Raw genomic sequence first — 27,655 nt, 5'->3', positions numbered from 1 at the left:
GGTTTTGGCTCTGCCTCCCACCATGGTGGTGCTTTGGGGCTGCCACTTGAGGAGGAGCCTCATCACGCCCTGGGCTGAGCTGCCTGGAGGAGCCAGCAGGGAGGTGGTCAGCGGCTGGGCAAGGACATTGCTGCCCTTGCCTGGCAGTGCCGTGGGAATGTTCTGCATGGCAGCAGAGGGTCTCTTTGGTACGTGGGTGCCAAGAGCAATTTGCTCTGGACAGCCTGATTTGGAGCTGAGGATCTCACCTGCTCTGGGTTTGAACCCTGGCTGACACTTGCCTCTATAAGTGGCCATATAATCCTCACCTGAGTAAAGGTGAACTTGGATCAAATCCTCTGCATGCGGGGGGACAGACCCAGCTGAGACCTTTGCTGTCCCTCCATCCTTCACTGCAAACCATTCCCGGCTTTTGTGTGCTCCTGCACCCCAGAGTTTTGTTTGGGGGCACCTAACTAACTTTATTTAGTTATTTCCACGCTGGCTCCCTTTCCAGCTGGAAGCAGAAAATTGGAATGACTTTGAAAGCCAAGGCAAGCAGAGCAGCCCCCTGCCTCCACCTTTATGCCATGGACTTGAGCAGCTCTTTTGGGTGCTTACAAGCCACCCTTGTAACTTTTGGGGACGATGACGTGATTGACAAGTGCTCCTTAAATCCTCCTCCAGGGTGCTCTGAGTAACGCCAGGCGTGGAACTGGCACAGAGAGGGGCTCCGTGGGCAAGTAACAAACCAACATAAAGCTGTACCCCTTCTTTTGGAGAGCCCTTGGCAGGAAAGCAAACACAGGGGTGGATGGAGCTCTGAGAAGGCTTTGGAGCCCTGGGGGTGTCGCAGGGGTGACCCTGTGCTCCAGGTCCTTTATCTGCCTGGCACGGCCACTGCACGGACTTTAGCCCTGGTGACAGGGAGCTTATCGCTGGGCTTTGGTGGGACCACCTGCACAGCCCCTGCCGGGGGGTCTTTGTAGCTTTATTTCTGCAAATATTTTGCCGTGCCCTCGGTGCTCCCCTCTCAAGGCCAGACACCGCGAGTGTCCCCGCGTCCCCTCTTCCCACGCACCGCGGTGGCGAAACCCTGCAGGTGCAGGGCTGGGATCCGCCTTCCCAGCAGAGAGGAAAGACACAAGAAACCCCTGGCTTTGGGGGAGGATTTGTACCTCCAAAGTTTCTCCTCTTTTTGTACCCTATTCCCCAAGGCGTACCCTGCACCCTCCTCCGCCCAGCCCAGCAAGCGCAGGCCCTCCCGTGGCGTTAGAGACAAGACTTAGGCTCTGTTTTACCAAGGAATTCAGCTCTTTTTTTGTCCTTTTTGTACACTTTGAAGCGTGGTGTGTAAGATGAGCTGTTTACTGGAGCAGGTTTCAGCACCAAGGTGATGCTTCCCTTCCGGTGGGCGATGGCCAAATTGCCTGAACCCGGTTGGGATTTGGCTGCTGAGCGCGTTCAACCCAATCCTTTCGGGAAAGAGCTCGACTTCCCCAGGCCTGAACTTTCCCAGCATATCCTGTTTCAGCCATGTGAACCCGTTAGAGCCAGAGGCAGGATTTTTCTGGGGAGGCTGAGGGCAATTAGGAAATTACCCCGCTCCCCCTCGCCTGCCCTGAAATCCAGCAGGATGAAGCCAAATATTTGCTTTCGGATGGGTGGATTTTGGAGCTGGCTCCACATAAGAGCACCGGGGCGGAGGCTTGAATTTTGGCCGTTTTGGGTAATTGTTTTTGAAGCAGGACCTCCAAGCTTGCTGCCATCACACTGCTCAGCAGATTCCAGTGCCATGGCCTGCCACAGCTGCCATTTGCTCTGCTGTTGATGGAAAACAGCCTGCCCGTGGATTTTGGGGGTGGATTGCACCCTCTCCATGTCTGTACCCACTAGAAAGGCTCAATAAAAAGCTGCAGCACTGTTGGTAGCTTTGAAAATCCCTTTTTTTTTCCTCTGTGCTCCAGGCTCTGGCTCAGCAGGAGCTGTGTGTGGCTCCCAGATTGATCCTGGGAGGTGCCCAGGCCTGCTGGGCATCCTGGGCAGAGCAGCAGAGCCAGTGGTCCAAATGGAGCTGCTCAATTCAATGCTGAAATCAGATTCTGAAGCTTAAAATTATTCCTTTTTTTCTTTTTTTTTTGCCATCTGCCCCTTGTAAGTGATTTATAACCCCTCAAAATTTTGTATCTGGAAGTAAAGTGAACGTGTCTCTTAAAAGTATGCCTATCCTTTCAAAATGTGAATTTCTGACTGTTGGAATAAAAAAAAAAGAAAAAAAGAAAGAAACCTACCCCATATTAGCACATTTTTGTAATTAATGTTTTATAAATGTTGTTAAAAAGATTTGTGTAGAATAAACCAGTTAAAAAAGAAAAGGCATCTGTGCCTTGTGTTTTGCCAGGTGTCTCCTTATGGCTGGTCGTGGGCACTGGCTCTCAGCAGCTTTCCCAGAAGCTGCCAACTCTCCAGAGGGGCTGGACAGGCAAGGGTTTATCCTGGGAATTATTTTTATTAAGTGTTTGATGCACCTTGAGGAAAGGATGTTCCAAGGTCCTGAAAGCTATCAGGGAAGATGTTCCCACGAGCTGGTGAAGGGTGACAGCTGGAAGTGGATGGTCCTTGTCCCACTGAGGCATTCAGAAGTAAAAATGATTTAAAAATCCACCCATGAGAGCATCTGGGTGCCCAGAGGGGTGTCAGTGCTCAGGATGAGCTTCCTGGATGTTTTCCACTCCCCTGGGGGCAGCTTTGGGTCTGGATTTTACCCACCCAGCACCTTCAGGGACTGCAGCATCTTCACCCCGTGGGGGCTCTCCCACAGCCACAGCACCAGGGCTGGTTTTAGGCAGCATTACTATTATTTCTTCGATTTGGCAGTGGTTGAGGGGTACGACGAGGCCTTCCAGGTACCTCCTGGTCACAGGAGAATTCATCTTTTCTTGTCAATAAGAGCAGTTATGGGAGAGTTGGGAAAGATCAGGGATGGTAGTTCATGAGCAAGGTTACAGAGGCCGTGAGACACTGAAACACAGCTTTTATCCAGGGTTTTCTATTAATGATTTGTTTATGTGAGGTGCTTTAATTGCCATTAGATGAAAGCTGACACGTGCATTAATTTGATATAACTCGGGCTTTTTTTTTTTTTTAATGTGCACCTCAACCCTTTTTCAAGTTGGGGGTATTTACTGCAAATAGTGTTTAAAAAAAATCCCCATCAGGAGATAAGAGATGGTAAACAGAGATTCAAAGGGAATGAGAGTGCAGCAGTGAGCTCCTCCAGAGGACTCCGTGCTGTGCATGCAGGGACAGAGCAAGGAGAGGGAAGCACAGCCCTTCACTTACAGGCAGCAAAAAAAATGGCAACTTTAGCTTGATACCAAAATGTCTTCTTGGGATGGCTGGAAAGTTGGGGGGGAATTGGGAGGGTGCTGGGGTGTGGGGTAAAAGTGGGCTGTGCATCCATGGGGACACCCCGAGAGGTGATGGAGGGGACACCCTGCCCTGCTTCCCCAGCACCCCCAGGAGCAGCAGCTCATCACAGTCCATCCCCACAAATTCCATATAAATAAATAAATATATACATACGTACACATGTGTATTTATATATATAAATATATTTGTGTGTGTGTCTCCAAAGGTGTGCTTGTGCACGGGCCCGCTGGAAATCCCCTCTCAGCTTGGCTGAGCACAGGGCATGGAGCACCAGCCACCTCCTCCTGCTCTGCCAGGCTGCTGGATCTGGCCCCAATTCATGGAAAAAATGGGGCAAAAAGCATTTTACATCGGACAAAACTCTGGATTTTTCCACAAAAAGAGTGAGAAAAAAACTAACCAAACCACAACACATTAAAAGGATGTTTTCACTACTATAACACAGTGGTTCAGCATTTAGATATCTATTCGTACATTTAAATTGAAATATCATGGATTAAACCAAGTTAATTAGATATAATAGCTGATATTTGTGCTGCAGAACGCATGTGTGTTTTATAATATGAAATATATATCATGACAAGTATGTTTTATATATCAAATATGAGCCACATGCCAATGGTTTGTATTAATTGAATCGTTTTAAATGACATATAATTTAGACCAATATGTGCAAACGGCATTTATCTATTGATTTTTTTTTAATTTACATATATATACACGCACAAATATGTCTGTCTACAGATGTGCAGTGTGTACACGAGCTGGGCACTGCTGTGCCCGGCCACTCCGCTCCTCTCCCCGCGGCCTCTGGGCTGGCCTTGTTTTCTTTCATTGTCTTCTTCTCCATCTGTTTTCTTTTTGCAGGACTTAAATATTATAATCCTTGAGGGGGGAAAAAAAAAAGGCAACAAAACCCCCATTTGCAAGCGCCTTTGAAGGACTTGAAGGATGCACTGAGGAGTGGCAGGAGATTTTCTTTTTAATCATCTCCGCGTTGAAATGCAAATATTCCCTAGAGCCGTTGCCTCGCTGTCGTTATTTAAAGCAATAATTTGGGAAAGATCTTTTCCCGGGGCTGTTCCAGCCGCACCCAGGCTCGGCAGGGTGGATGGGCTGGGGGTGTCGGGGGTCCCTCTAGGCCGGGACGGGGGTACCCGGCCCCCAAAGCATCGCCCGAGGGGGAGGAGAGCGCACGGGGAGCGCTGCGCTGAGCTCGGGATGCGCCGCTTTCCTTCGCCTTGGGACTGGGGGCTTTTTAAATGCCAAGGAAAAACCGCTTCGTCCCGGCAGCGGGGCAAAGCCAGGCAGGAAAAGGAGATGCAGACTGAGATCTAAGGCAAACACGGCACGGGGGAGGGGAAAAGGAGGGGGGAATGAGAGCGAGGAGAGACACCCCAAAGCATCAGCAGCCCTGGGCTGGGGGCAGCCCCAGATCGTCCCGGAGCGGGAGCAGAAATCCCTTGGGATGCGAGGAGCTCGGACTGCCTTTGGAGTGGAGCGCTGTCCCTGCCGAGGCTCGGGGCTGTGCTGCCTTTAGCCGTGTGTCCTCTTCTGGCACAGGAGCCGCGCTGAGCTCCCCATCACCTGCAGCCCGCCCGGGAAAGGCGAGGAGCGTGGGGGGATTTTGGGCAGGGTTGTGCGAACAGCCCCTCCCGGGCCCCAGCGATTGTTCTGGCACGCACCTCTTCCGCCCGGCATCGGGATTCGGTGCTTCTAAATCTGTTCTCGTCTCATCTGGAGCATCGCTCAGCCCGCCCCGGCCCCGGTGTACGTGGCCGACTCTGCATCGCCCCAGCAGCGCCTGGCGCCCTCCTGCTCGGCCCCTCCTGCTCGGCCCCTCCTGCTCGGCCCCTCCTGCTCGGCCCCTCCTGCTCGGCCCCTCCTGCTCGGACACAGACGGTGCCCCCGAGTCTCTCCTGGACCTGCTCTGCGTCCTCACAACCACCGGCATCTCCGTGGGTTTGCTCCCACCCGTTCTCTTCCATCAACACATTACTGTGTTGATGTTTTAGTCCCACTCAGACGAGCACAGTTCAAAAGCCTTTTTATTTTACCCTTCAGTCTTCCTTCGGTTTAATTCCCCTCCTCTTTGCCTTCCCATCTTCTGTCCCTCACCCCTTTCCATCATTCTCCACCCCCACCTTTCCCTCCTGGCCATGTCACACGTGCAGGGAAGATGGACAACCAGCACTGCCGGACGCCAGCTGGCAGCGAGTGGCTCTCAGGGCATTTCCCAGCCTCTTCCTTCCCATAAATATTTCAATTTATTTAGATGCGTCTTTACAAATTAACACACAACCATCCCAAAGGTGCCAGCAGCAAAGGCTGAGTCATTTCCAAGTTTATTTAGGATTTATTTAGTTTAGTTTAGCAGTACCCAGAGAGATTAACCTATTTCTTCCATAGCATCTTTTCCAGCCCTTCACTTGCATGGTGAGCAGTGAATGATGCTCAGGACAGGCATGCACTGGTCCCACCTCCACTCCATAAATCCCTGCTCTGGAGAGGAACCTTATAGGCTCCTGAAATGAAGTCATTTCGAGTTGTTACCCCTATAAACCCTCTGGTACCTCCAAACCCACTGGCCAGCCAAGGTCTGGCTCTGCAGACACAGGGCAAACCCTGGGGTGTGGGTCTGGGGCAGTGCCAGGGCTGTTCCACTGCTGTGAAAGGAAAGATTAGAGCAGGTATTAAAGCCAAGAAACCAAACCAGGCACTTTGTCCTTCATGGCATTTTCTGCAGGAAACAACGAGCAAAGCTGCTGCTCCAGAGCTAAAATCCACTGGCCTCAAACTTTCAACCTGGAGAAATCACATTCTGCAAATGCCTCCTGAGAAGTCAAACCAGTGTAAACACATCCCTGCTGGACACCAGGAGCCTGGCTGGCTCCTCTCCCGGCTCTGCCAGAGCCACAGGGAGCGTGCTGCAGCCCAGCATCCCCAACACCAGCACGAGGGTACCACCTGGCAACCCTTTTCCTTTAAATCCCAGGACCCTGCTGGCACAGCGTGCCAGAGCTCAAGGAACCCTCAGCAAATGTGGGATGACTCCTGTTGGATGAAGTAATCATTGTTGAGGGGACCTGACGCCTGGATTTTCACATGCTCGGCTTAGCAGGGGATTTATTCAGGGGAACAGTTGGAGCATGTGGCAGCAGCATCTCATTAGTGTCACAGACAATGCCCCGCCAGTCTAAGGCTAAAAAGTGGGGTTAGTTTTCCCTATATAAATTTATTTTAAGAGTTTAGGGAGCCACAGCACAGCTGAGTTTAGATTTATTATGTTAAAAGTCCCAGAACAGGTTCAATCACACTTGAAACAGCTGGGGAGAGCAAGGTGGAGCAGCCAGCCTGTGCTGCTCTCCCCACCCCTCTCTTTCCAAACACTCCATCCCACTCCTCAGTGGTCAAAAAAGGGGAGGGGCCCCCAAAAGGATGGCTATTCCTGGCCCCCCCATTGCTCTGGGATGCACAAGGTCACCAAACACAACCTTTCTCCTCCCAGCCAGCAGCAGGACCAGCAAAGCGGCCAAACACACTCCCCTGAGAAGGTCTGGATATGCCATGGAAATATATCCTGAAGGGAGGAGTAAGACAGAGTAAAAGGTTACAGAGTTTAAGCTCCAGGAGGGAGGAACAAGGTTATATAAAGTTTTACAGGTCAGGACAAAGACCTCAAATGTATTAAAGAAAATAAACAGAGGGATGAAGTCAGCCACACACGAGTGCCAAGGCTGGCTTGGGCTCTTCAAGCAATTCGGGGGTTGATCAGGAGTTTTTGAGGAACAAATCCAGGGTTACCCAAACTGAATTCCTACAGGGAGATGAGGGGCTGGAGACAGAGACCAGGCAAAGAGCTCCTGATACACAAAGTGTGGGAGTCACTTCATGAATAAAGACACTGAAATCAAAGCTAACACCTGTGTTAAACACCCAGTCTCAGACTGAACTGAACACTCGAAGAGCAAGAAGCATGTGGGAATGGGGAAAAAAACCCTTTCTCCAAGAGCTCTCCCTGTGGAGAGTGAAGCTGGAGCAGAATCCTGACCCCACACATCCCTGGAGCAGCCCACAACCCCTCCTTGCTGGAGAGGAGCATCAGTGGCAGTGCTGAGGAGCTGTGACACTGAGCCCCTGCCCTGGCACCCAGAACGTCTCTTCAGGGACACAACCCCTTCCTGTCCCTCCTCTTGTACCGATGCCATCACCCTCCTCTCAGCGAGCAGCTCCCACTTCCCACCCAAGGAACAGGATTGAGGTGAGGGAAGCACAGATAATAAATACAGCTCCCCACACCCTAAAAAACTTCCTTCCCACTCAAGTGTTTGCACATACCTCAGCTGCTAATTTTAGGATGGAGCTTTTAGCCAGATGTGAGATTCTCCTGGAATCCTGACTGGATTTGCAGGGAGGTTCAGCCCTGACAGCCCTGCATGGAGCCCTGGTTCCTATGGGCACCTGGAGTCACAGCTGTTCCTTGGAAGACACCTTGGAGATTCTGCTTTTGTATCCTACATTATCCACTGCCAGATTTACAAAGTCTGGGACACAGCATGATTTATTGCTTCAGTTTTATGTCCTAATGCAATAAATTAAATAAATTCTTCCGAGAAGTTAATTCTGTACCATTCCAGCTCCCTCCTATCTGCCCAGCCTCAAGGGGAAAGGTGTATGGAGAAATAAATTCCTGCCACATCCACCACTGTGTATTCCAGTGCATTCCCACCGTAAGAACAAACCCGAGGAGTGATGATGCAGCACAAAATGAACACTTCATGCATTTTATTGAGTCTAGTTAAATTTGCATTATAACATCTTACATAGGGAACAAACTCCTCCTTAAGTGTTAGCTGGCAAACCTGGTCAAACTGTGTCCAACAACCTCCGAGTACCAGTTCGTATTAAACAAGTCCAGTATAAACAAATGTAAAGCACTGTACAAAAAAAAAAAAAAAAAAAAGGAAAAAATAATAAAGAAAAGTGTTACATTCACAGTGGAATTCAGGGCTTCCCAACCAACTGCCTTACCAGCAGAGTGAAATTCTGGAAAGGGGCTCAAATATTTTAGTTAAAGGGAATAAAGCCAGATATAAATCAAATAAAATTCAATGGTATTCTTTCCCCATAAGAAAAAGGAGATACAGTCTGAGAGGTTGGGAAGCCCTGGGATAACAGATGCAAACCTCTTTTTTTAACACACCACCACTTATTTGTACTTTGGGTACGTTACCATTGATTGTATCTTTTCAGCCTCCTGCTTCCCCCCCCCAGCCGAGGGTAAACAAAAAGCCTACTGTACAGAAGGGCTGGAAATATTTCTGAAGTTGTTATAAATCCCCTCCATGTGGCTCCAAGCCAACCTTCATCCAAAGCTCCTCCTCCTGGGAGAGGGCAGAGGAGCAGGCAGACATTTCCGCCAGCACTGGGCTCCTCACCTGCTCACACAGACCCTTTCCCAAACCAGGACAGTGCTTCCATGGACACAACGATCCCAAATTAGGGATGAGACGAGGGATGGAGGCTTGTACTGCAGTGTGAAGGGGAAGATCACTCCGGGAGGTTCAGAACCCCCCTGACCTTGACCTCCATCTCTTCTCACCCTCACATTCTCCATCCCCTCATTGTTAGGATGAGAGCACTGGGTTGTGCGGGCAACTGTTTATCCACTGCGGATCCACCCGGGAAAGGGGCCCTTGGACTCCCACATTTGCATAACCCAGACAAGTGACAGGAAACTGGGATGACAGTCATTATGGGCCATTGTGCCAGCTCTGGTGGGAAACCCCTTCGTCTGCAAGTCGACACAATGGACAATTACGGCTCCTTCAAACCCGGTGGGCGTCGTGTCCTGCAGCTGCTGTGCCTGCACGGCAGCGCTTCCTACAAAAGGCCTTTAAAATTCCCTGATTTCTATGCATGAAGTACCTACACAATCAAATCGTTTTTGAAACAACTCAACTGCCCCCAAGTTCTCTGCAAAAAACCCAACTTGTTCGAGGAAATAAAAAATATGCACGTGAAAGGGAAATCCAACCGGCACCAGGAATTCTGACAGATAAAGCCCCAAATAAAAAAATTAAGTGAGCACCCACAAATCTGTGAATTAAACCAACAGTAACTCGTAACTGATGTAATTATTAAAAGTGTGCGCTTGTCACACGGGTTTGGCCCGGTGACCGCTGTCATTGCTGTGGGTAGGGGTCTCTGCTGTCTGAAAGGAAAGCTCATGCACCAGACACTCCCAGCAGGAATTTGGATGTTTGGAAAAAAACCCCCATGGTAACCACTGGGCTGAGCAATGACGAGGAGAATCCTTCGAAACCAAAATAAAAGCTGCTGGTCCCGCAAGGAATCCCGCTGGTGCTGAAGGCAGATCCCACACGGTGGCACTGTGACCCAGGCCACCGGCGCTCGGGGCTCTGCCTCTCCAAAGCCATCACTCCTGCAGATCAGGCCTGGGAACGTGCCAAAATTCGCCCTTTTAACCCTTCCTACCCCTCCAGGCACGAGTGAAGATGCTGTGTCCCTCCAAAAATACCAAAAAACTGAGCGAAGCGCTAAATACACATGTTCACTATCAAAATAATTCATTACATGTAAATTAGTCTAATTATTAAAGTGTTTCATATTTTGTAAGCAACTGAAATGTTAATATTGGCTTTTCCTAACTCCAATCTAAATTTAGATAAACAGAAATTCAATTACCCTAATTAACTGAGCTACATAAGGAAGTTTTTGCTGCAGACAATGAGCCCCCAGCCCCTTTAGCACACTCAGCGTTGTGAAAGGCAGAGAAACCACAGAGAACGTTCATCGTCTCCCAAACTGAGATTAAATTATTTGTTCTTGGTACCGTTTGGGAAACCTCCAAGATTTTATTAGTTGCTCTTGCTACAGAAAGATAAAATGTTAAGACATGCTATAAGCTGTAACAGAACTGTGAGGGCAGTTCTACCAAGGTGGAAATTCCATGGAAAAGGTGGGGTGACAGGTACCAGAGCCATGCTTCGCGTGGGTTTGGGATAGTGGGCTCCCTTCCTGGTGGTCACCAGCTCTAGTCTGAGATGAACATCTCTGACTTCCAACATCTAACATGGTACTACTCATGTTTTTCCCTTCTAATTCTACGCTCTGTGAAACTCAGAAGTGTTATTTTGCTGTGAAATTTTGGCACAGAAAGCCCAGTACCCAGAATCAACAGCCAACTTCAATTTTACACTGATGCGTGTCCAAGGAAAAACCAAACCCATGAGCTTACTGATTGTTCTGTTCCCAAAGAACCCTCATGTTCCCTCTGCTACAATGGCGTGTCCCACCAGGACGAAAGCGAGCTCAACAGCCAGTCAGGGTTTCCCGCTGAACCAACAACACAAAATGCACATGGAGAAAAAAAAATAGAATTTTGGGATGCTGTGGAATCGTTAACTAGCTGTTGAGATGTTAAAATGGCTTAGAGCAGCAATTATAGTTTATGCACCCACCACTATAAAACACCAAAAATGTGTTTTAATTAGGAAAAAAGAGATAGGGCAGCTTTGGTTTTGTCATCTGAGGAACAAGCAACACTTCCCCTACAGCCAGCAAGAGCAGCTCATACCCCTTCAGAACTACTGCCCTGGAGTAATAAATAAAAACCACTTTCCCTTTGCACATGTAAACCAGGAAAAACCCAAAACCTTAGAGAATAAAACAAAAAAGGGGTCAGTGAGGGTGAAGGATGTTTCCCCACACACACACTCTGATGAGAGTTGAGGTACATTCTCCAATTCTCATTTGCAACACGTCATGTACAGAGTTTCAAAAGTAAATTCATTTTCATTCTGTGCAATAGGAATATAAAGAGCTTGTTGGGTTTTTACTGTTACTCTCAAGAATCTGCTGCACATTTAAGTGCACTCATTTTTAAATGGAACCCAATACTAACCATGTGCTTCCCAGTTAGTACAGTTAGTCCCTGTGGCACTTGCACCACAGGCTACCAACACTGGACCACTCAACACATCCAGAGGTCACCAATACAGTTGAAGCTCGTGAAGAACTGAAAACCAACCTATCCACAGTTGTTTGCTGAAGCTACAGCATTGCCTCAAAAATTGAGAGCAAAAGCTGATAGAAAAATTGGGCACAAACCTCAGTGAATGAGCCAGTACACACGGGTTTGTATTATTCCATATCTGCAACCATACCAAGAAATAACCAGCCATTAGAACAGTTTCTAATTTTTATCTTTTTTTTTTTTTTTTGGTGGCATTACTGAGCCAAAACACTGCAATTATAACATTTAATTTCCTTTTTTTTAATGCAATTAAATGTCTAATCCAACTGTTTTTATGTTACAGTAGCTGTTCACATAAATAGTACAGATATGCACTGCTCTTGACAGGTACACAGTCACAAAAGCAGCTCTCCCATGTTCAGTTTGCTCTCTGTGTGGTGGGGTCTGTATGAAAAGCATTCTTGATTTCTAAGCATGGTACAATTTTAATTCTTAATGCGTTAGTACAACAGTGCATTGGAAAAGTACTGAGCTTCTACAAAAAAGCTTTACAGTTTTAAAACAGATTTTTTTTTTTCTTTATTTAAACAAGCATAGGCAATTCTTATATTTCCACAACAAGATAAATATCCCAATTAAGCTAACAGCTCATCCTACAGCGTGCCATAGTGATGGGGAAAGGGCTAACATTAGTGTTATTTACACAGACATGTCCAATATTAACCCAGGAGAAAAATTAAAAGTATGTTCAAGTGTGCAATTAAATTCATGTTATTTTTTCAGAGAGTTGGATTTCTTGCAAAAATTCCTCTATGACTCATGGACATTGAGCTGGATAACTTCTCAAAGAACTCCTCAGAAGCACAATCTTGAGGAAAAACTGTTTATTGGACTGGGATGGCAAGGGCTGGGTAGGAGAAAGAACTTAATACTCTTCACAAAGAAAAAAATATTTTGAAGTGGGAAGATCTCTTTGGACAAGTGAAATTGAACACCCAAACTGACTAGAACTCGAAAAACCTAATTAAAGAAATTTTCCAATTCCCAAAGCTTGAATCCAGAGAGAATGCTTTAATGAGGGAAGATTCACTCCGAGTCATTACTATACATTGAGGTACCACTCAAAAAGTGGCCATAAAGGAAGTGACTTCTTTGCCCATCACTATCACACCGGCTGCCTGGCCATGGACTCAGCTCTCCTTTAGACAACGCTCTCTCTGTTCCCAGAAGCTAAGACTGCTCTGCGGCAGATGGGGCAGGTGGAGTTCTCCGACAGCCAGCGGTCGATGCAGTGCACGTGGTACTCGTGCGAGCACGGCAGCTTGCGGAGCTTGTTGCCCTCCGTGTACTCTGTGATGCACACGCTGCAGGTTTTCAGAGCGTCGCTCTCACCAAAATTCCTCATGGCTAGGTTGTCAATTTGTTCTTTGGTGAGTCCTCTTGGTTGGTCGTCATCATCTTCGTTGAGTAGGAAAAACTGTGCAAGGCTAAGGAATGGTAGAGAACCGCTTTCTTCAAAAGTGACCGATCCCCTCGTATTCCGGCCTTCCCGCCTGGCACCAGATGTTGAGCTAGCCTCGTGCCCACCCTCGTACACCTCCCCCGAGCTAACATCTGCATTCTCACTGCCCGAGGTGCCCCCACCTCCACTCTGCGGCTCAGAAGTCTCCACGTTCTGATTGGGAGCTGGCCCACTGGGATCTGCATCGCTATCACTGTACATGAAGTAACTGAGCTCCCCGAAGCCTGTCATGATCTGCCTCAGCATGGTCTGGATGGCGACTGACGTAGTCTCGCTCAGGCCTGTGTTTAAGATCCTGCGGATGGGAATCCTAATGGTGCTGACGTAAGTTCTCACTCCAGCCCGCTCCGAGCGGGAGAACGTGCGCCGGAAGCCTCCGCGCTCGCTCTCGTAGGTGACCGTGTTGTTGGGGGTCTGGGACCGGGAGCGGGTCCTGTTGGCTATGCTGTCCCTTTGCCGGTACTCTCCTGGGCGAACTCTTCTCACCTGGAGGTCAAGCACTATGGTGGGAGGCCTCTGCCCAGGAGCCGCGGACTCACTGGTGCCGGTACTTTCTGAAGAACCTGCTGCTTGAGGAGCAGGCCTCGTTTCAGGGGGGGAAAACAGAACTGCATTTTCACTCGGCACCTCAGTCCCCACTGTGTGCTGCCTTAACGTCACGTGCTGCCTAGTTCTAGAGCTGCCCTCAGCCTCGCTCGCTGAGGAGTGGTCAAGTGTTTGAGATGATGTGTTGTGATGAGACCTGCGAGGGGCCTCACCCACTGCATTAATAGGTGACCTACTTCTATCAGTCCTAGCCCGCGTCCGCCGCTGTTCTGGACTCCTACTCCTGGCTCTCCTCTGCCCTCTAGGAGGGGAAGCCTCCTCAGCCGTCAGCTCCTCCGCACTGCTCCTTTCTGATCCAGGCTGCCTTACAGATGGTGATTCAGACCTTGGAATTTCAGAGTCACTTTGGCTGTTTTCCAAATCCTCCCCATTGGAAGGCTCTACAGATGGCTCATTCTCAGTTTCTGGATTCGTGTTCCCATTATTACGGTTGACATTTATTTCCAAACTGAATCTAAAGTCGCCACTATTTGGGTTAGTCCGGCTCACTGCTCTCCAGGACTGGTTTCCTCGCTGCCCACTTCGTGTTGTATTTCCAGTCTGTCGGACTGAATTAAGCCAGTCTATTATAGAATCTCCATTTGAAACATCTTCTGCGGACTCTGCACCTGTGAAAAAGACAGGGAACTACCAAAATTAGAGTACTGAGCTAATTTTGGAGCCATCTTTTCCAAGAACATAATTGCTTAACAAGTGACAATTTAGAAGTGCTGAATCCTACCAAGTGCTACTGCAGTTTCATAGGCAGCGAGACAATTCTGTAACTACCAGAGCTCTTCTAAGGGAGCAGGAGTGGACATTGCTCTAATATGGACAGATAGGCTGCAGCCACCACAGAGCAAACAGGTCATCAAAAGAACACGTATTTTCTATCGTAAGTAAATGGAAAGTCACATGTCAGGCATCATAACACATCAATATTCTGTGTTTTCCTTTCCAAACAATTAAGTGATCTATCGACCATGAAACAGAGAATCAAGTTTGTCCTGAGCCTTCACCTGCAGAGCATTATAGCAACTCTGTCTCACAGAAGAATGAACCCCACTGGTCAGCTCCAAGCATCCCCCACCAATTTCTACAGAAGGGTGACAACAAAAGCAATGCAGCATCTTTGGAAGAATGGTGAATTAAAAAAGAGGGATTGCCAAAAAGCATCCCAGAAGGGAGCAGACAGGAAGGTAATCTTTAAAAAAATGAAATAAAAAAAGAAATAAACCTAAATGAAACTTTGTTTTGATAGAAGTAAGAGATGTGTTATGAATGAAATCTGTCCCAAACTGACCTCTGCAGCAGATACCAGACATAAGGTTCACTGAGTTTTGAAACAAAGCTCACCTTGCACCTGCCTAGGCTTAACTTGTTCCACTCCTGCACTCAAGTTAAGGTCCGTATGGGGTGCTAAAGTTAAGAGTTTTCACAAATACTGTATATACCTCTATTCTCATCACTGTTTTGCTGTGGCGGACCTTCTTTAACTTGGTGTAGCCTTCTCAGCAACTCTTCTTCAGTAATTTCACCTTAGAAAATAAGCAAAATTTTCCAAAAATATTTCCAAATCATATGTATGGCAATCATTATCAAAAGCTTCTAAAGAAGGTACAAGCCACTGCTTGTGTTCTAATTAAATCCTGCCACAATGGCACTGCCAAGCAGGTTGCTAAGGGGAAGTTCAGACACTTTAGCACTGTTGTCCCAAGTTTTGCTGAAGCTGAAATATCCAACAGTTCCATCCTATTCAACAGAGATGTGCTCTCTGGTTCTGTAACCTCTACAACTGAGCAGCAATTTTTGTCATCCTACACCCATTAAACGGCTGTCCAGAGTGAAATATTTGAGGTTAACACTTCCACAAGCAGGAAAAGAAGGTTTAAATTAGTTGAGTCATGGTTTGAATTAGGTATGAACCTATAAAGAGGAAATTTAACAAGTTGATTGAGAACTGACATCAAAATGCCCATGCAAAATCTCATACCAGACTACTTACCCTGGTTACAAACTCTTAACCTCACCAGCACAAAATCTACGCACAGATGCTTAAAGGAGATTTTTTTTTCCATCTAAGGGTTCATAAGTGGAACTGGGTCAAATCTGGGTGTTCCTGCCAAGCTGTGCAAACACCAGACTTTTATATCTGATGAATCCACACCATCCTAACTATGTCTCCACAAGTCAAGGGACCACTCGAATTTGAGTGTGCACAAATCAGCAAGAAGCTACTTCCTACCATGGAACACAACTGCAGCACACAAACTGGTGAAAGGGCTTCAGGAGAACAGAAAATGACACAAACTGCAAGCAACTCTAGCAGGATGGACATAGGCAAGCATTACCTACCTGGTGTTCCTAGCAAATTGTTATCTCTCATAAGCCTGTAGTCCTCTTCACTCAGGTTGTTCACAAACTGATAGAAAGCTTCTTCTCGATCTAACCGATCCAGCTGGCTCTGACGTTGGGCTTCTGATTGATCAATACTTCCTTTATCACTAGAATCTGAGCTTTCCATCTTGATGAGTGGAAGAGTACCTAAAAAAGGAGAGAACAAACCCTTCATGGAGAGCAGTGAAATACTGCATGAAATTTAGGCATGTTTACAATGGAGAGTGAAGCACAGGTTAAAGCAGTTTGCTAATGAAGCTTTACCTAAGATCAGGTTCATCACCACGGGGATCAAAAACAAAGCATGAACCTCCTCAAGAAGTACAAACAAAACTGATGCCCATCATTACCAAATACTCAACAAAGCAGCAGGTATGAACACAGGGGATATCATCTGCCATAAGCCTTAGTCCATCTTTACACTCACATAGTTAACTAGGTGTCTGTGATTATCTGCTTTTTGCATAAAATACTCCTAATGTCACAACTGTCTCTCCAAGCAGCCTCACAGTAGTGTAGTACAAGGCACAAGCCATCCTTGAGCACGCTCTCTGAGCACAGGATTATACGTTCCTTGCTTTTTCCTGCCTGCTACAGAAACACCCTCTTCACCATCCAAGTGAATTTTAACAGAACGAAGTCGTTATGAAGAACTCAAATAAAGAAGATGCTGCAGAACACTGTGTGCACAAAAAAAAAAAAGAGGAAAGCTTCTCATTCCCTCAGAAAAGGAAAAGGGTTTGTAAAATCAACTTTATAGTTTTACATCAAGAAAGGAATTTGCTTTCAAGTTTCAGCATTTACTGAATTACTGATGTTGATGAGCAAAATTTCCAAGACAAAACTCCAGCATATACCAGGTACACCACTGCTTTAAAGAGCTGTCTTTCATGCTGCATATTTTTAAATATAACCTTCTCATACTGTTTTTCATATTTGGATGAAGTACTTGACAACGTCTCTCTTTCAAGGAAAATAATCGATGAATGCCGAGTCTGTATCTGATAAATATTATAAGGAACACATGCAAATGCAGGAGACATTCTGGCACTGGCTGTGCCATGCAAATACATCAAATGAAGATAAAATAACCAGTTTCCTTGATCACTCTGCCTCACTATTCACAGCATCAAGAATTTTCCTGTACAACTGGTAGAATCTAGTTACTCAGAGAGGTGATTAACAAGCTAATCCTCTGCATGCTAAAAAGCTCTGCAATACCATTCCCCATCAGAAAACATTCCTTTCATTTAAACCATACTTCATGTGACATGGAAATACTGGAAGAATAAAGCTTTTCTGCTTCTCACTGGAAAATTTCCAACACTTAGACATCTGTCTAGTGCAAAAACCATCTTTTTTTGGTTTGTCAGCACAGCTGTCAAGTCAAGACTGCCCACAGTTTACATTAGTGCTTCTCCAGAAGAGCAGCACTGCATGATCTCCACGGGCACTTTATTTCAGCTGCTATGGTGAAAATTAAAGTGCACCAACGACCTCAGTGTGTAGCACCAGAAAAATTCCACAGGACAGGATATCCCATCACTGCAGACTTGCCAATTATGGAATTGCTGTTCTGACCCTCTTTGTCTTCAGTTCTGATGCAGTGGAACTCGACTTTAAGTTAGTGATATTAACTAATAATAGCCACTCAGAGCTACGGGTGCTGTTGGGTTCTGTGAAGTTCTGCCATTTTACCAAAGCAATTACACCTTTTTTTTGGGTAATCAGGAAGCAGCAGCAATCACCAGGGTCACTACTGAGTCAGATGGAAGCCTATCAGCTTTCTCTGCATTTCTAAATCCCTGGTGCAATCTAAAGACTGCAGACTGGCATGTGACGTGCTGCGTTCTGTGACTGTGCTGTTAAACACCGATCAATGACCCTGTTCACAGGACAGTTGAGCAATAGTTTCTGCAGGTGTGTTCAGCTCTGACCCGGCTCACTTAGGAAATCTCTGTGCCCTTTACATGCTAGACACGTATTTCTAATGAGAACACAGCTTCAATCAACTTTTTTTACGGGCTTTCTGTAGCAGAATTATTACTCCAAGTAGCATTACTTAAAGACATGTTGGAGAAGATACTTTTAAAAGCAGCTGTCGTTAGTTCTGGTAATATCTGAATAAAAGCCTTGAGTAGAACAAGAGACTTGCATCCTAAATAAAACCTTGAAAGATGCATTAGTTCTTTGGGAATACATATCAAACTCTAACCAGCATTCCCTTTTTCAGGATAACAATGAAACAAAGTCAACAACAGGATTAAAAAAGTAAAGACAAGTAATAAGATGTTAAAGGACAGGAGCAGCACAAGTTTTGTAAAATATTTTACCCGAAATGACTGCCATGGGATTTACTGACTTCAAAGCAAATGGAACGTCTTCAGAAAGATGGCAGTATTAACACCTTTGTAAGCATTAGACTAATTCTTCAACAGCTTCTAAAAAGAAAGCTGCACTACACATGCAAAACTTAACATTTATTTACGACTTTCCTTTTAACTGAAAATTCCAGTGCTTGCAGGCATCTTGGCTATATAATGCCTACGTATTTGCCTATTCCATTTCAGAAAATGAAGGGGCACCATTCTTGGTCAGAGAAAAAGGGAGAGTCAAAACAAGTCAAATGGGGGAAAATTTTTTTTAAATCTCTTCTTTACCAATAGGCTGATGTACAGTTCAAATGTTGATTCTTTAGGAAATGCTTGGAATAAGTCAGTACTACTTATTTCCAGGTTTGCTCTTCTTTTCTCCTCCATCACCTCTTATCTTCCCTTCTAAATTATAAAATAAGCTAATGGTCAAGGCTGAATAGTTTACTGCTAAGAAAAAAGCCACAGAGGTGGGATCTTGAAAGAAGAATTTAATTTACATGAGGACTATTTCTGCTAGCGACAAACTCGCTGTATTTTCCTATTGCAAGCTACTAACAGGTTACTTCAGTCCCCCGTATCCCAATTTCACGACCCCAGAAATGCTGTGAAATCTCTATTGGATGCTTACACTGATGGAAATACAGATGGCACAGAAACACAGCAACAACACATTCTCCCTACCTGACTGCTGACAGCATATGGGATGATACTCTTCAAACCAGAGCTCTGGTATTAAAACCAGCAAATGAAAACCAGGATTTCTACCCCAAGGCTTCTGCTACTTTCTGTCTCCTCCCTGTCCACATTGTGGACTCACTGTGCACATTGTCCAGCGTAAGCCTCACCTCCCAGCCTGCTGCAGAGCTCTCCATGGCCAGGCTGAACTTACTGGAATGTTTAGACTACTCCTGCCTTAGCACAGCTCCATAGGGCCCATCTGGCAGGACAGCAGGATTTCCATGGTGGGAGTTAGCACCACCTCGCGCTCCTGCCACGGCAGGGCAGAGAGGCAGAAATAACTTCAAAATCTGCCCTCAGGATGCTGCTCTCAGCTCACACCCCGCAGACAATTAAGACTGGCTTAAGGAAGCCAGTAATACAGGCAAACCTGATGAGGGAAAACCAACAGGTGTACTATTAACTCACAACAAAATAACCAACATTTGGTTATCTAATAAGCAGGTACGCTTCAACTCTGCTGCTTTCTTCCAGTGTAAAACTTTGCTCTTACCCAAGCTAAAAGATTCAGAATTTCCTCCTTTAGTGTCCTTCCTTGTCAGCACTGAGTTGACACAAGGTGGGGAAGGTCACAACTACGAGCAGGAAGTTCAGATCTGCTGGTTATCGCCAGCTTCAGCTGAGATATCCAGACATGAAAATCTCTTTATGGCAAAGTGAGGGGGTGACCACCTAAAGATTGCACAAAGCAAGAGAACCAGAGATAGGATAAACAATTTTCTCCTTAACAAAAAAAAAATATTCTTCAGCAGCTGAATATCCAGACACAGTAACTACAGTGAATTCTTAATTGGCATTCCCATCCTGCCACAAATCAGAAAAGTATCTTCCCTGCAGTTACGCTTCAGCAACCTCAGAGATTTCCAAGCACAAATGACTGCCTGTCTCTCCACTGCTGCTCCAAACTGCAGTAAGCCCACAAAAGCTATTGTTTGTTACATTCTTTTATTCAAGAAGAAGTAATACTATGTTCTTTTGGATAGGAACAGTTTAAGAGTACTGGATATTCCCTCAATAATGCAAAGTTATCATTCTTACAGCGTAAGAAATATTTTATGTTTTCTTTTATGCCAGGTTGTGTGTAAACTAAATCCAGTAAGGAATGTGCTACTGCCTCAAATCTGGACGAACAGCCAAACAGGGATAACATTTGTGTTTCACTCATCTACCTTCAACAGTAACACAGTCTATCTCCATATTGCTTAGCACTTGTGGACTACAGAATTCTTCCCATAAAAAGTACTAATGGACCACAAGGCACAGCAATGAATCTCTACTTCTTCCTCCTTCAATAATGTGTAATATCTCCTGACATTAGTTATCCGTATTGAACACCAAGACACTACCTTAGCCTGCATTCCTGGGTTTTTTATATTTAAAAGAAATCCCATAAAACATTAGAACTTAATTAAACCAACCAGTCAGAACTTAGAAAATCTGACAAAGCCTGGAATCACTCATTGGCAGGGTTAAATGAAAAAGCGATACCTTAAAATTAAAATCTTCGTTAGATTTATGGGGCAAGCCTTAAATTTTAACAGGACAAGGCATGGAATTTAATTAAACTGAAGAAACAACTCAGCTGCTCGTGAGTCAGGTGTGCAACAAGAAGTTCCTCTAGAACTCCCCCATGTCGGTGCTACCGGTATTTCAACCTCACCTGAGAATCTCTCGTGCCCTGTATGGCAGGAATGTTTCCTGAGTTACCTCACGTCCCAGCAACACAGTTAATACCTCTGTATAAACAAAAAAGAGGATGGCAGTGTGGGTGTTCCAGAGATGTCCTCAGCAGAAGGCCAACTTCTCATTTATGATTCATACCCTCATTTTAATTAGGTATTTCAACCGGTAGAGCACCTTGCTTACTTCCAGTCTGCAGAAATGATCAAACCCTTGGACTAAAGGAGTGACTCAGGTTGGAAGCCAGAAATACTAATTTGTTTGCTTTGGGTCATTAAAGGCTATTTTTCCTGCCCAGCTTGCAGTGAACATGCCTCAAAGACACTTCAGCTCGAGAGAAGCACAGCACAGCTGCATGTCCAAGCGCTTTCCACGAACTGTGACTTCAGCAGCTCTGACGTGCCATGGCAGCACAGCCCCAGCCAGCCCTCTCTCCAATTCCATGTCTCAAATGACACAGGAACAGCAGCTAGAACAGGCAGTCCTGTTACCCCAGCTTCTTCAAGCACAAACAGAAGCCACTTCACACACAGCACTCATCCAACCCACCACACCTCATTTTCCTAGAAGAATTCAAAGTTGAAAAACAGTTTCCATGCCAGTCAGTATCCAATTTCTCAATACTCAAAACTAGCTGGAAGTAAGACATAACAGAAACTACATTTTCATCTTAAATATTTCATCACTCAAGTCTGCAAGCTCAAAAGCAGAAGCAAAAACTGTCAGTGAATCCCATCATTAAAGGAAAAAGACACCCTAAGACAGTGGACTGAAGTCATCTATTTGCATTATATATGGAGCTTCATTATGTCAAGTTTATTTGGCTTTCTCCTTCTGTGCAGGTGCACAAGTTCCCTTTTGTGATCACACCAAAGGCTTTGATACCACAGGTCCAACACACTCATCTCCATCTTAGAAACAGTAAAACACAACAAACTTTTCTAGTTTTCAAAGCTGCATCATGAATTTTATGAGGTTTTTTTTTCCTGCTATTCTGGCTTTTTATTTCCACTGTGATGAATAGCAGATTTAGGTTCTTATTAGATTTTTATTAAACCTACCACAAGTTTTAAAATCAAGAACTCCCTGTGTCCTCTTTAACTCAAAAATTATCATGGAATATGCACCACTCTTAGAAAGCTGGAAGAAAGTTTTGTGTTCTATGGAAGTGTTCTGTGAAAAGTGCTGTAACATTTAAATGCCAGTTTAACAAGGAGTGTTAAACATCGATTCAGCTTTTTCACTACCCCAGTGTGTTTCAAAGCAAAGGCCCTAAAAACAAGGTGTCATTCTGAACATACACTTTAAACAATAGAAAGCAAATGAATACTTTTGCAGAACAGTGGCAGAAAGTTCCACAGAATTAAAAAAAAAAAAAAAAAACAACCAAACCAGAGAGGAAAAACACTTCAGCTGAACCAACTGTTGAGATAAAGAAGAGAAACACTAACAACTCCTGATAAGTCAGAAAGAAGTGAGGAAATCAGGGCAGAGCTTAGCAATTCCAGAACACTGAGAGCATGTGGAACCAAGATGGAGCTCTGAAAATAAAATGTGGTAACAACTGCCAAAATGCTGGGCTTTGCCTTTTATCATCTGCACTTACTAAAACAACACTTTTCACATACAAGTGGAAAATAAAATTAAGATAACACTGCATTTGCCATCAAATTCAGATAGCACAGAAGAGAAAGCTTGGTGTATATGAGGTGCGGCAAGTTTCCAGCACTGCAGGCTCATGAAATGATGCTCTTTTTGCCCAGAAATGAGCTTCCTGCTGGGTCAGCAGCAGAAGGCCCAGTCTGAACCCAAAAGAAGAAGTAAATCTGCACACAAGTAATCAGTGCTGACCCTGACAGACTATGAACAGGACTGATATCAAGGACAAGTCTAGTTTCGACTCTAGAAGAAACACAACCTGTGGTTAGTGAAAGCACTAAGCCAATCAAAACTCACTGAATTTCAACTGAAAAAGAAAAACCCATCTTTAAATTCACTGCTGAGTCTTGCTGTCTCCACACAACTGCTGCTAATAGAGGCACTGTTAATAGTAAAAGGGCAACAACCAGAGAATCACTGCAACCACAACCCACAGAGGAATTCCGATACGTGCATTCCTGTTCTTGTTGATATCCGGTGCCCATGGAACACAGAAGTGGGAAATAAAATGAAGGCAAATTTATTTGGATTTAAATAGGTATCTGTACCATGAGAATTCCATTTCTGATGCCATCCCAAGGCAGGCAAGCTCCAGCATTTTAACAGGATTATTTGCACGTACACCTTGCACATCGAAACCCAGAGTGCTCTGAGCAAAGTGATTTTAAATTACTGAACCAAGATAAAATGTGTGCTGGCTTTTCCTACATTCCATAATCATTAGGTGGCTTTACGAGACAGCACAACTCCGCAGACCTCCTGGAGTCAAAAGCTGAGCTTCAACACTGCACACCAGCCAAAAGCTGCTAACGAGTACCTCGTTAATACAAACCTGAGCAGTCTGAAGGAGACACAGGCTTGTGTTTATGATCTTACCTGCAGCCAGAACTTGTGCAAAGGCAAAACCAGTCCCTGGGATGCTCCTGGCTATCCCTACTCACCACACAAAGCTCCTGACTAAGTTATGACACTGCCACGCTCTTTAGAAGTTTTGGTTTTGAGAAGCACAAGACTCTCATAAAAATATCTCGAAGACAGAAATGTTCACATTTGGTTTTATCCCTTCACGACTAATATTTGCAAGCTCAGTAGATGGTAAGTTTTCACCAAGACTGAGAGATTAAACCACAAAACCTTGGATAAACACCCAATAATGATGTTTGGATTCAAGTGTTTTAATACATGGAAACTGAAGTTCTCTATTAAAAAAAAAAAAAAAAATTAAGACAGTCCAGTAATGTGTTAAGCCACATTAGGCTGGACTTAAATGCAACCTTTAGACTCAAGTATATGAAGTCATAACGTTATATTATGCTATGATTGTTTAAAAAATAGTACAACACGTCCACTGCAACTGGAATCATTCTGCTAAGATCAAGAGATTTATTTTGATATATTCCCACAGGGAAAAGGAATAAAGGAACATGCAAAGCAGGTATATTGATACAGAGGTGTTTTGAAAACATTTCCATCTAAGGATCTACCCCTTCCTCTAAAAAAACCCAAACCCACACACTGGAGACCAGACACTTGTAACACTCTTGTCCAGTACACCCTGGCATATCCAGGAACTCAGTAATAGGAAAAATAAATATGATATAGATGGCAACCACTACAGGCTTGAAAAATACCGGCGTGGTTATTTCAGTGACAAACATTTACCCAGTCAGAGCTGCTGATGAAGGGAACACTGCAGTTGTTGTGCCTTAGTGGTCTAGCATAACAAGAAACCCTTAATTTTATAATGTGTGGTATGATTTCCCTTCCCAAGATGTAATTCCAAGCTACCATTATTTTAATTCCAAAATGGTAAACCTGTAGAGGGAACAGAGTCAGTTTAAGTGCCAGCTGACCACTACAAGAAAACTAAATATCTGATCCTCAATTAAAATAATTAACTGCCCAACTGTTTATTTGTTTTAGAAAGACTTGACAAGTCACTGCAATTAAAATTCAGGGACAAATTAGTGTCAGAACTTCTTCTGAACATTTTGACAACTATTTTCAAGTTGAAATTACCCAATACTGTCAATATGGACAGGAAAATAAATGGGATGTGTGATGATACTGTTGGGTATTATCAAGTTTGTATTCTTGCTTAGGAGCTTCTCTGTATCAAGGCTCCACCTTCCTGAGAAACAGCAAAATTAAGACTACTATTATTTTAAAAGCTCAGTGTTTTTTGCTGGGAAACCTTTTGTCAGGCTCCTACTGCACACTAAAATCAAGACACATAACAAATCTTATAAACAAACCTTAACCATCACTACATTTTATACATATATATATATACACACACTATTATACACAACCTGATATTGCTCCTCAATTAAAACAGATCACTCAAGATAAACACATACATCCAGCTGGACTCGACAAGGGTTTTGAAACAGAGAACCAGAAACCTTAAATGCCAACAAACAGCATTAAAAGGGGCAGGGAAAAACTTGCACAGGAAGCTAAGGTGACAGAGCAAAGATGACGTGATTAACTGGGGAGAAGCTCAGCACAGGAACAGCAAGCACCACAGGTATGAACAGGTCACAGGCTGATCCAGAGCCTTACACAGCGGGATAGGAAGAGTTGCTCTCGCCTGTCTCCCACAACAAGACTTCTTGCCTCAACTCACGGGAAGCACGGCCTGAAAACAGGGCCCTGAAAAGCTGCGATTCCTTCAGCAGACACTGAACTGTGGACGAGGCCCAGGATAGCAGCTACAACCACCCCCCTCCCTCCACCCCTCCCAAAAGGAGCTTGTTCCAAATCCTCCCCAGGCCCAGCCGGACACCCGGAGGGTGCCGGGCCCGCCTGCCCTCCCCGAGGAAAGCGCAAACCCAGCTCCAGCCCCCAGTGGAAGGTGAGGGTCGCGGCGGGAGGCCCCGCGGGGAGAATCCCCGGGGTGACGGAGCGCGGCCCATCCGGGCACACCCGCGCTCGGACCGCCATCACCGCCCCCCGCTCCCTCACGGCAGCGCGGATGGAGCCTCCCGCGCTCCGCCGAGCCGCCCCGCCGTGCCCGAGCGAGGACTGAGAGGCCCCACGCCCGCTCCCCGCTCCGGGCGGAGGCCGCCACCGCCTCCCCCGGGCCTGGGCCTCTCCCTTCCCCGGGCCATTTTGAGAGCCCGCCCCCGCCCCGGTGCTCACCGCCCGCCGCCGCCGCCCGCCGCCGTCCCCCCGGCTGTGGGTGCGCCGCTTCCCGCGCCGCTCCGGGCTGGCTGCCGGCTCTCCGCGTTCCGCCCGTGCCGCTCCGCCGCCGCGCCGCCTCCTGCCCGCTCAGGCGGCCATTTTCTGCTCCATTGTTACCAAGGAACGGGGGGCCGGAAGCGGCCGCCGGCAGCCGGAAGTGGAGACGCGCGCGCCCCCGCGCAGGCGCGGCCCGGGAGGCAGCCCCGCCCAGCGCGCGCGGTCCCGGCCCTCAGGGGCCGGCGCCATTTTGGTGCGGGGCAAAGGGTGAGGGTGGGGTGGCGTGCGGGGTTGCTATGGCCACCCCTCAGCCCCCCCCCAGTGCCCCCGGGGAATATGGAGGGGACCGGGGTCAGCGGTGCCCGCCCGTGGTGCGGCGCAGCAGGAGTGTCTGTGTTCCCACGGTGCCCTGAGTGGGGCTGTTTCCTGTCAGCTCAGGAGTGTGCGTGCTGGGCAGAGGTGACTCTTGTGCAAGGCCGATGGTGGTCAACAGTGCCAAAAACCAAATAAATATTGGCAGTACTTGTGTCTGTAGGTGGGGATATTCACCCTCCTCTCCCTTCTAACCATGGGCATTCCTTCCTCTCCAGCCACGGACATTCGTCCCCTCTAACCATGGACAATCCTCCTCTCTGACCATGGCCATTCCTGCCCGCTAACCATGGCAGGGTCTCCCCTCTCATCTGGTGTTGTGTACTACATACAGATGGCATGCCCTATGAAAACTAAGATATTCCTGTTTTCTGATATGTACCTTACTTAATTGAATGCCAGACTTCCCATGTTATGTAGGGTTAAGCACTTCTGCAGTTGTTCCCCTCACCACTGAAATTATCAAGAGCAGCTGAGCTTTGAAAGATCCCATTTGAATGCCCAAAAAGTCGTATCTTGCAACCGTCTTGCAAGGAAGTCATCTTCATAATACCTGATACATAGGGGAAAAACCCCATATTCCTGAGGATTTACACAATTTCAGGGAGCCCACGAGACACCTTTGTTTCTCCTTTTGGCAGTTCATTATAAAAATAGCACTGTCAAGTTGAGGGGGGTGTTGCATTTAAAGGTTGTGGGAACTGTTGAGTTTCTACTCAACAATATAAGCCCAACTTTTAATGTAAATGAAGTGTTTTTATATACTCACAGTTTAAATTTCCACTGTCAGACTGAGAACCTGAAGGCAGCCACAGTGTCTGGGCGAGAGAAGAGGGAAGGGACAGGTACAGGCCATATTTCTCAGCAGTTTTACCAGGAGACGACAAAATCTTTAGTAGAGGAGTCCCACTTTCATCTGGAGCAGGTGTAGGTTGCCAACTCTTTGTGTTCAAATAACCAGTAGATGAAGCAGTTGAGTTTATTACAGCTGCAGATGGACAGGTGATACTTGATACCCCACACAGTTGGAGTGATGGAGAGGTAACACCTAACACAGCATTAAACTTACTTGCAGAATGTTCACCTTTCAGGTTTTTAAAAGTAAATTGGGGTTGAGAGAGTGAGTTTAAATCAGATCAGTCCTTTGCATCGTTGCTGCAACTGGAGTTAGATTTACTGCAGGGTCAAACCATGCCCTAACAGTTCTGCTTTGACTGTTCAGTGTAAGTAAAATTAAACAAACAAACAAACAAACAAACAAGATGAGTAAATTTAATGTCATGAAGCAATTTTGCTGTTCTAATGCACCAAAATATTTGTTATGGGGAAAAGTTGCCTTGCTCCTGACGCACGACAAATGGATCTTTTTATGTAGGCAGTGCTCCAACCCCTACAGATTCCAGTGGCTGGAGAAACTGTATCCCCCAAACAGAGACGCCTTGGCTGAGTGTGTGGGCACACTTTTATATTTGACAGGCACCTTTGAAGCTGGCAAAAAATCCATTCCGTTGTCAAACGTGGATAATTCAGGGAGCAGATGATGGGCACACAATTGATCCAGTTTATCGTGGAAAGCCTTGTGCCCACAATTGATAAGGCAGCCACCAGCGTGAGTATTGGCAATTAGCACAGCAGCAGGACATTCCTCAGTGTCACCTCAAAGGAAATCAGAGGTGAGGGGACTGCCACAGACTGATTATGCCTGAAAGAGAATCCTGCCTTTTCTCCCAACCT

The 27,655-nt window shown here is 46.0% G+C and overlaps 1 protein-coding gene across 3 annotated transcripts; it reads right to left on the bottom strand.

Annotated features, from left to right (window-relative positions):
- Nucleotides 1-8,181: 8,181 nt before the first annotated feature.
- Nucleotides 8,182-25,692, bottom strand: RLIM (ring finger protein, LIM domain interacting). 3 transcript variants are annotated; one of them, XM_039571990.1, is made up of 4 exons: nucleotides 25,511-25,686; nucleotides 15,873-16,061; nucleotides 14,972-15,055; nucleotides 8,182-14,146 (listed from the first exon to the last, which is right to left on the bottom strand). In XM_039571990.1, exons 2-4 carry the CDS (start codon nucleotides 16,039-16,041, stop codon nucleotides 12,612-12,614), a joined length of 1,788 nt encoding a protein of 595 aa, XP_039427924.1. In that variant the 5' UTR covers nucleotides 16,042-16,061; nucleotides 25,511-25,686; the 3' UTR covers nucleotides 8,182-12,611. The 3 variants fall into 3 exon arrangements, with proteins under 3 accessions (XP_039427924.1, XP_010401490.1, XP_039427925.1); XM_010403188.4 differs by lacking the exon at nucleotides 25,511-25,686 and adding an exon at nucleotides 24,932-25,039; XM_039571991.1 differs by lacking the exon at nucleotides 14,972-15,055 and having other exon boundaries at nucleotides 25,511-25,692.
- Nucleotides 25,693-27,655: the final 1,963 nt, after the last annotated feature.

Source organism: Corvus cornix, chromosome 4A (assembly GCF_000738735.6).
Source record: "Corvus cornix cornix isolate S_Up_H32 chromosome 4A, ASM73873v5, whole genome shotgun sequence".
Taxonomy (NCBI): Eukaryota; Metazoa; Chordata; class Aves; order Passeriformes; family Corvidae; genus Corvus; species Corvus cornix.
This window is presented reverse-complemented; position numbering and strand designations above follow the sequence as displayed.

Bases quoted from the DNA above. Each gene is read 5' to 3' on its own strand.
- RLIM (XM_039571990.1), bottom strand. From the start codon at position 16,041: ATGGAAAGCTCAGATTCTAGTGATAAAGGAAGTATTGATCAATCAGAA. The intron at 15,056-15,872 runs GTAGGTAATGCT...TTATTTTCTAAG, and splicing joins CAATTTGCTAGGAACACCAG to GTGAAATTACTGAAGAAGAG. The intron at 14,147-14,971 runs GTATATACAGTA...TCTTTTTCACAG, and splicing joins AAACAGTGATGAGAATAGAG to GTGCAGAGTCCGCAGAAGAT.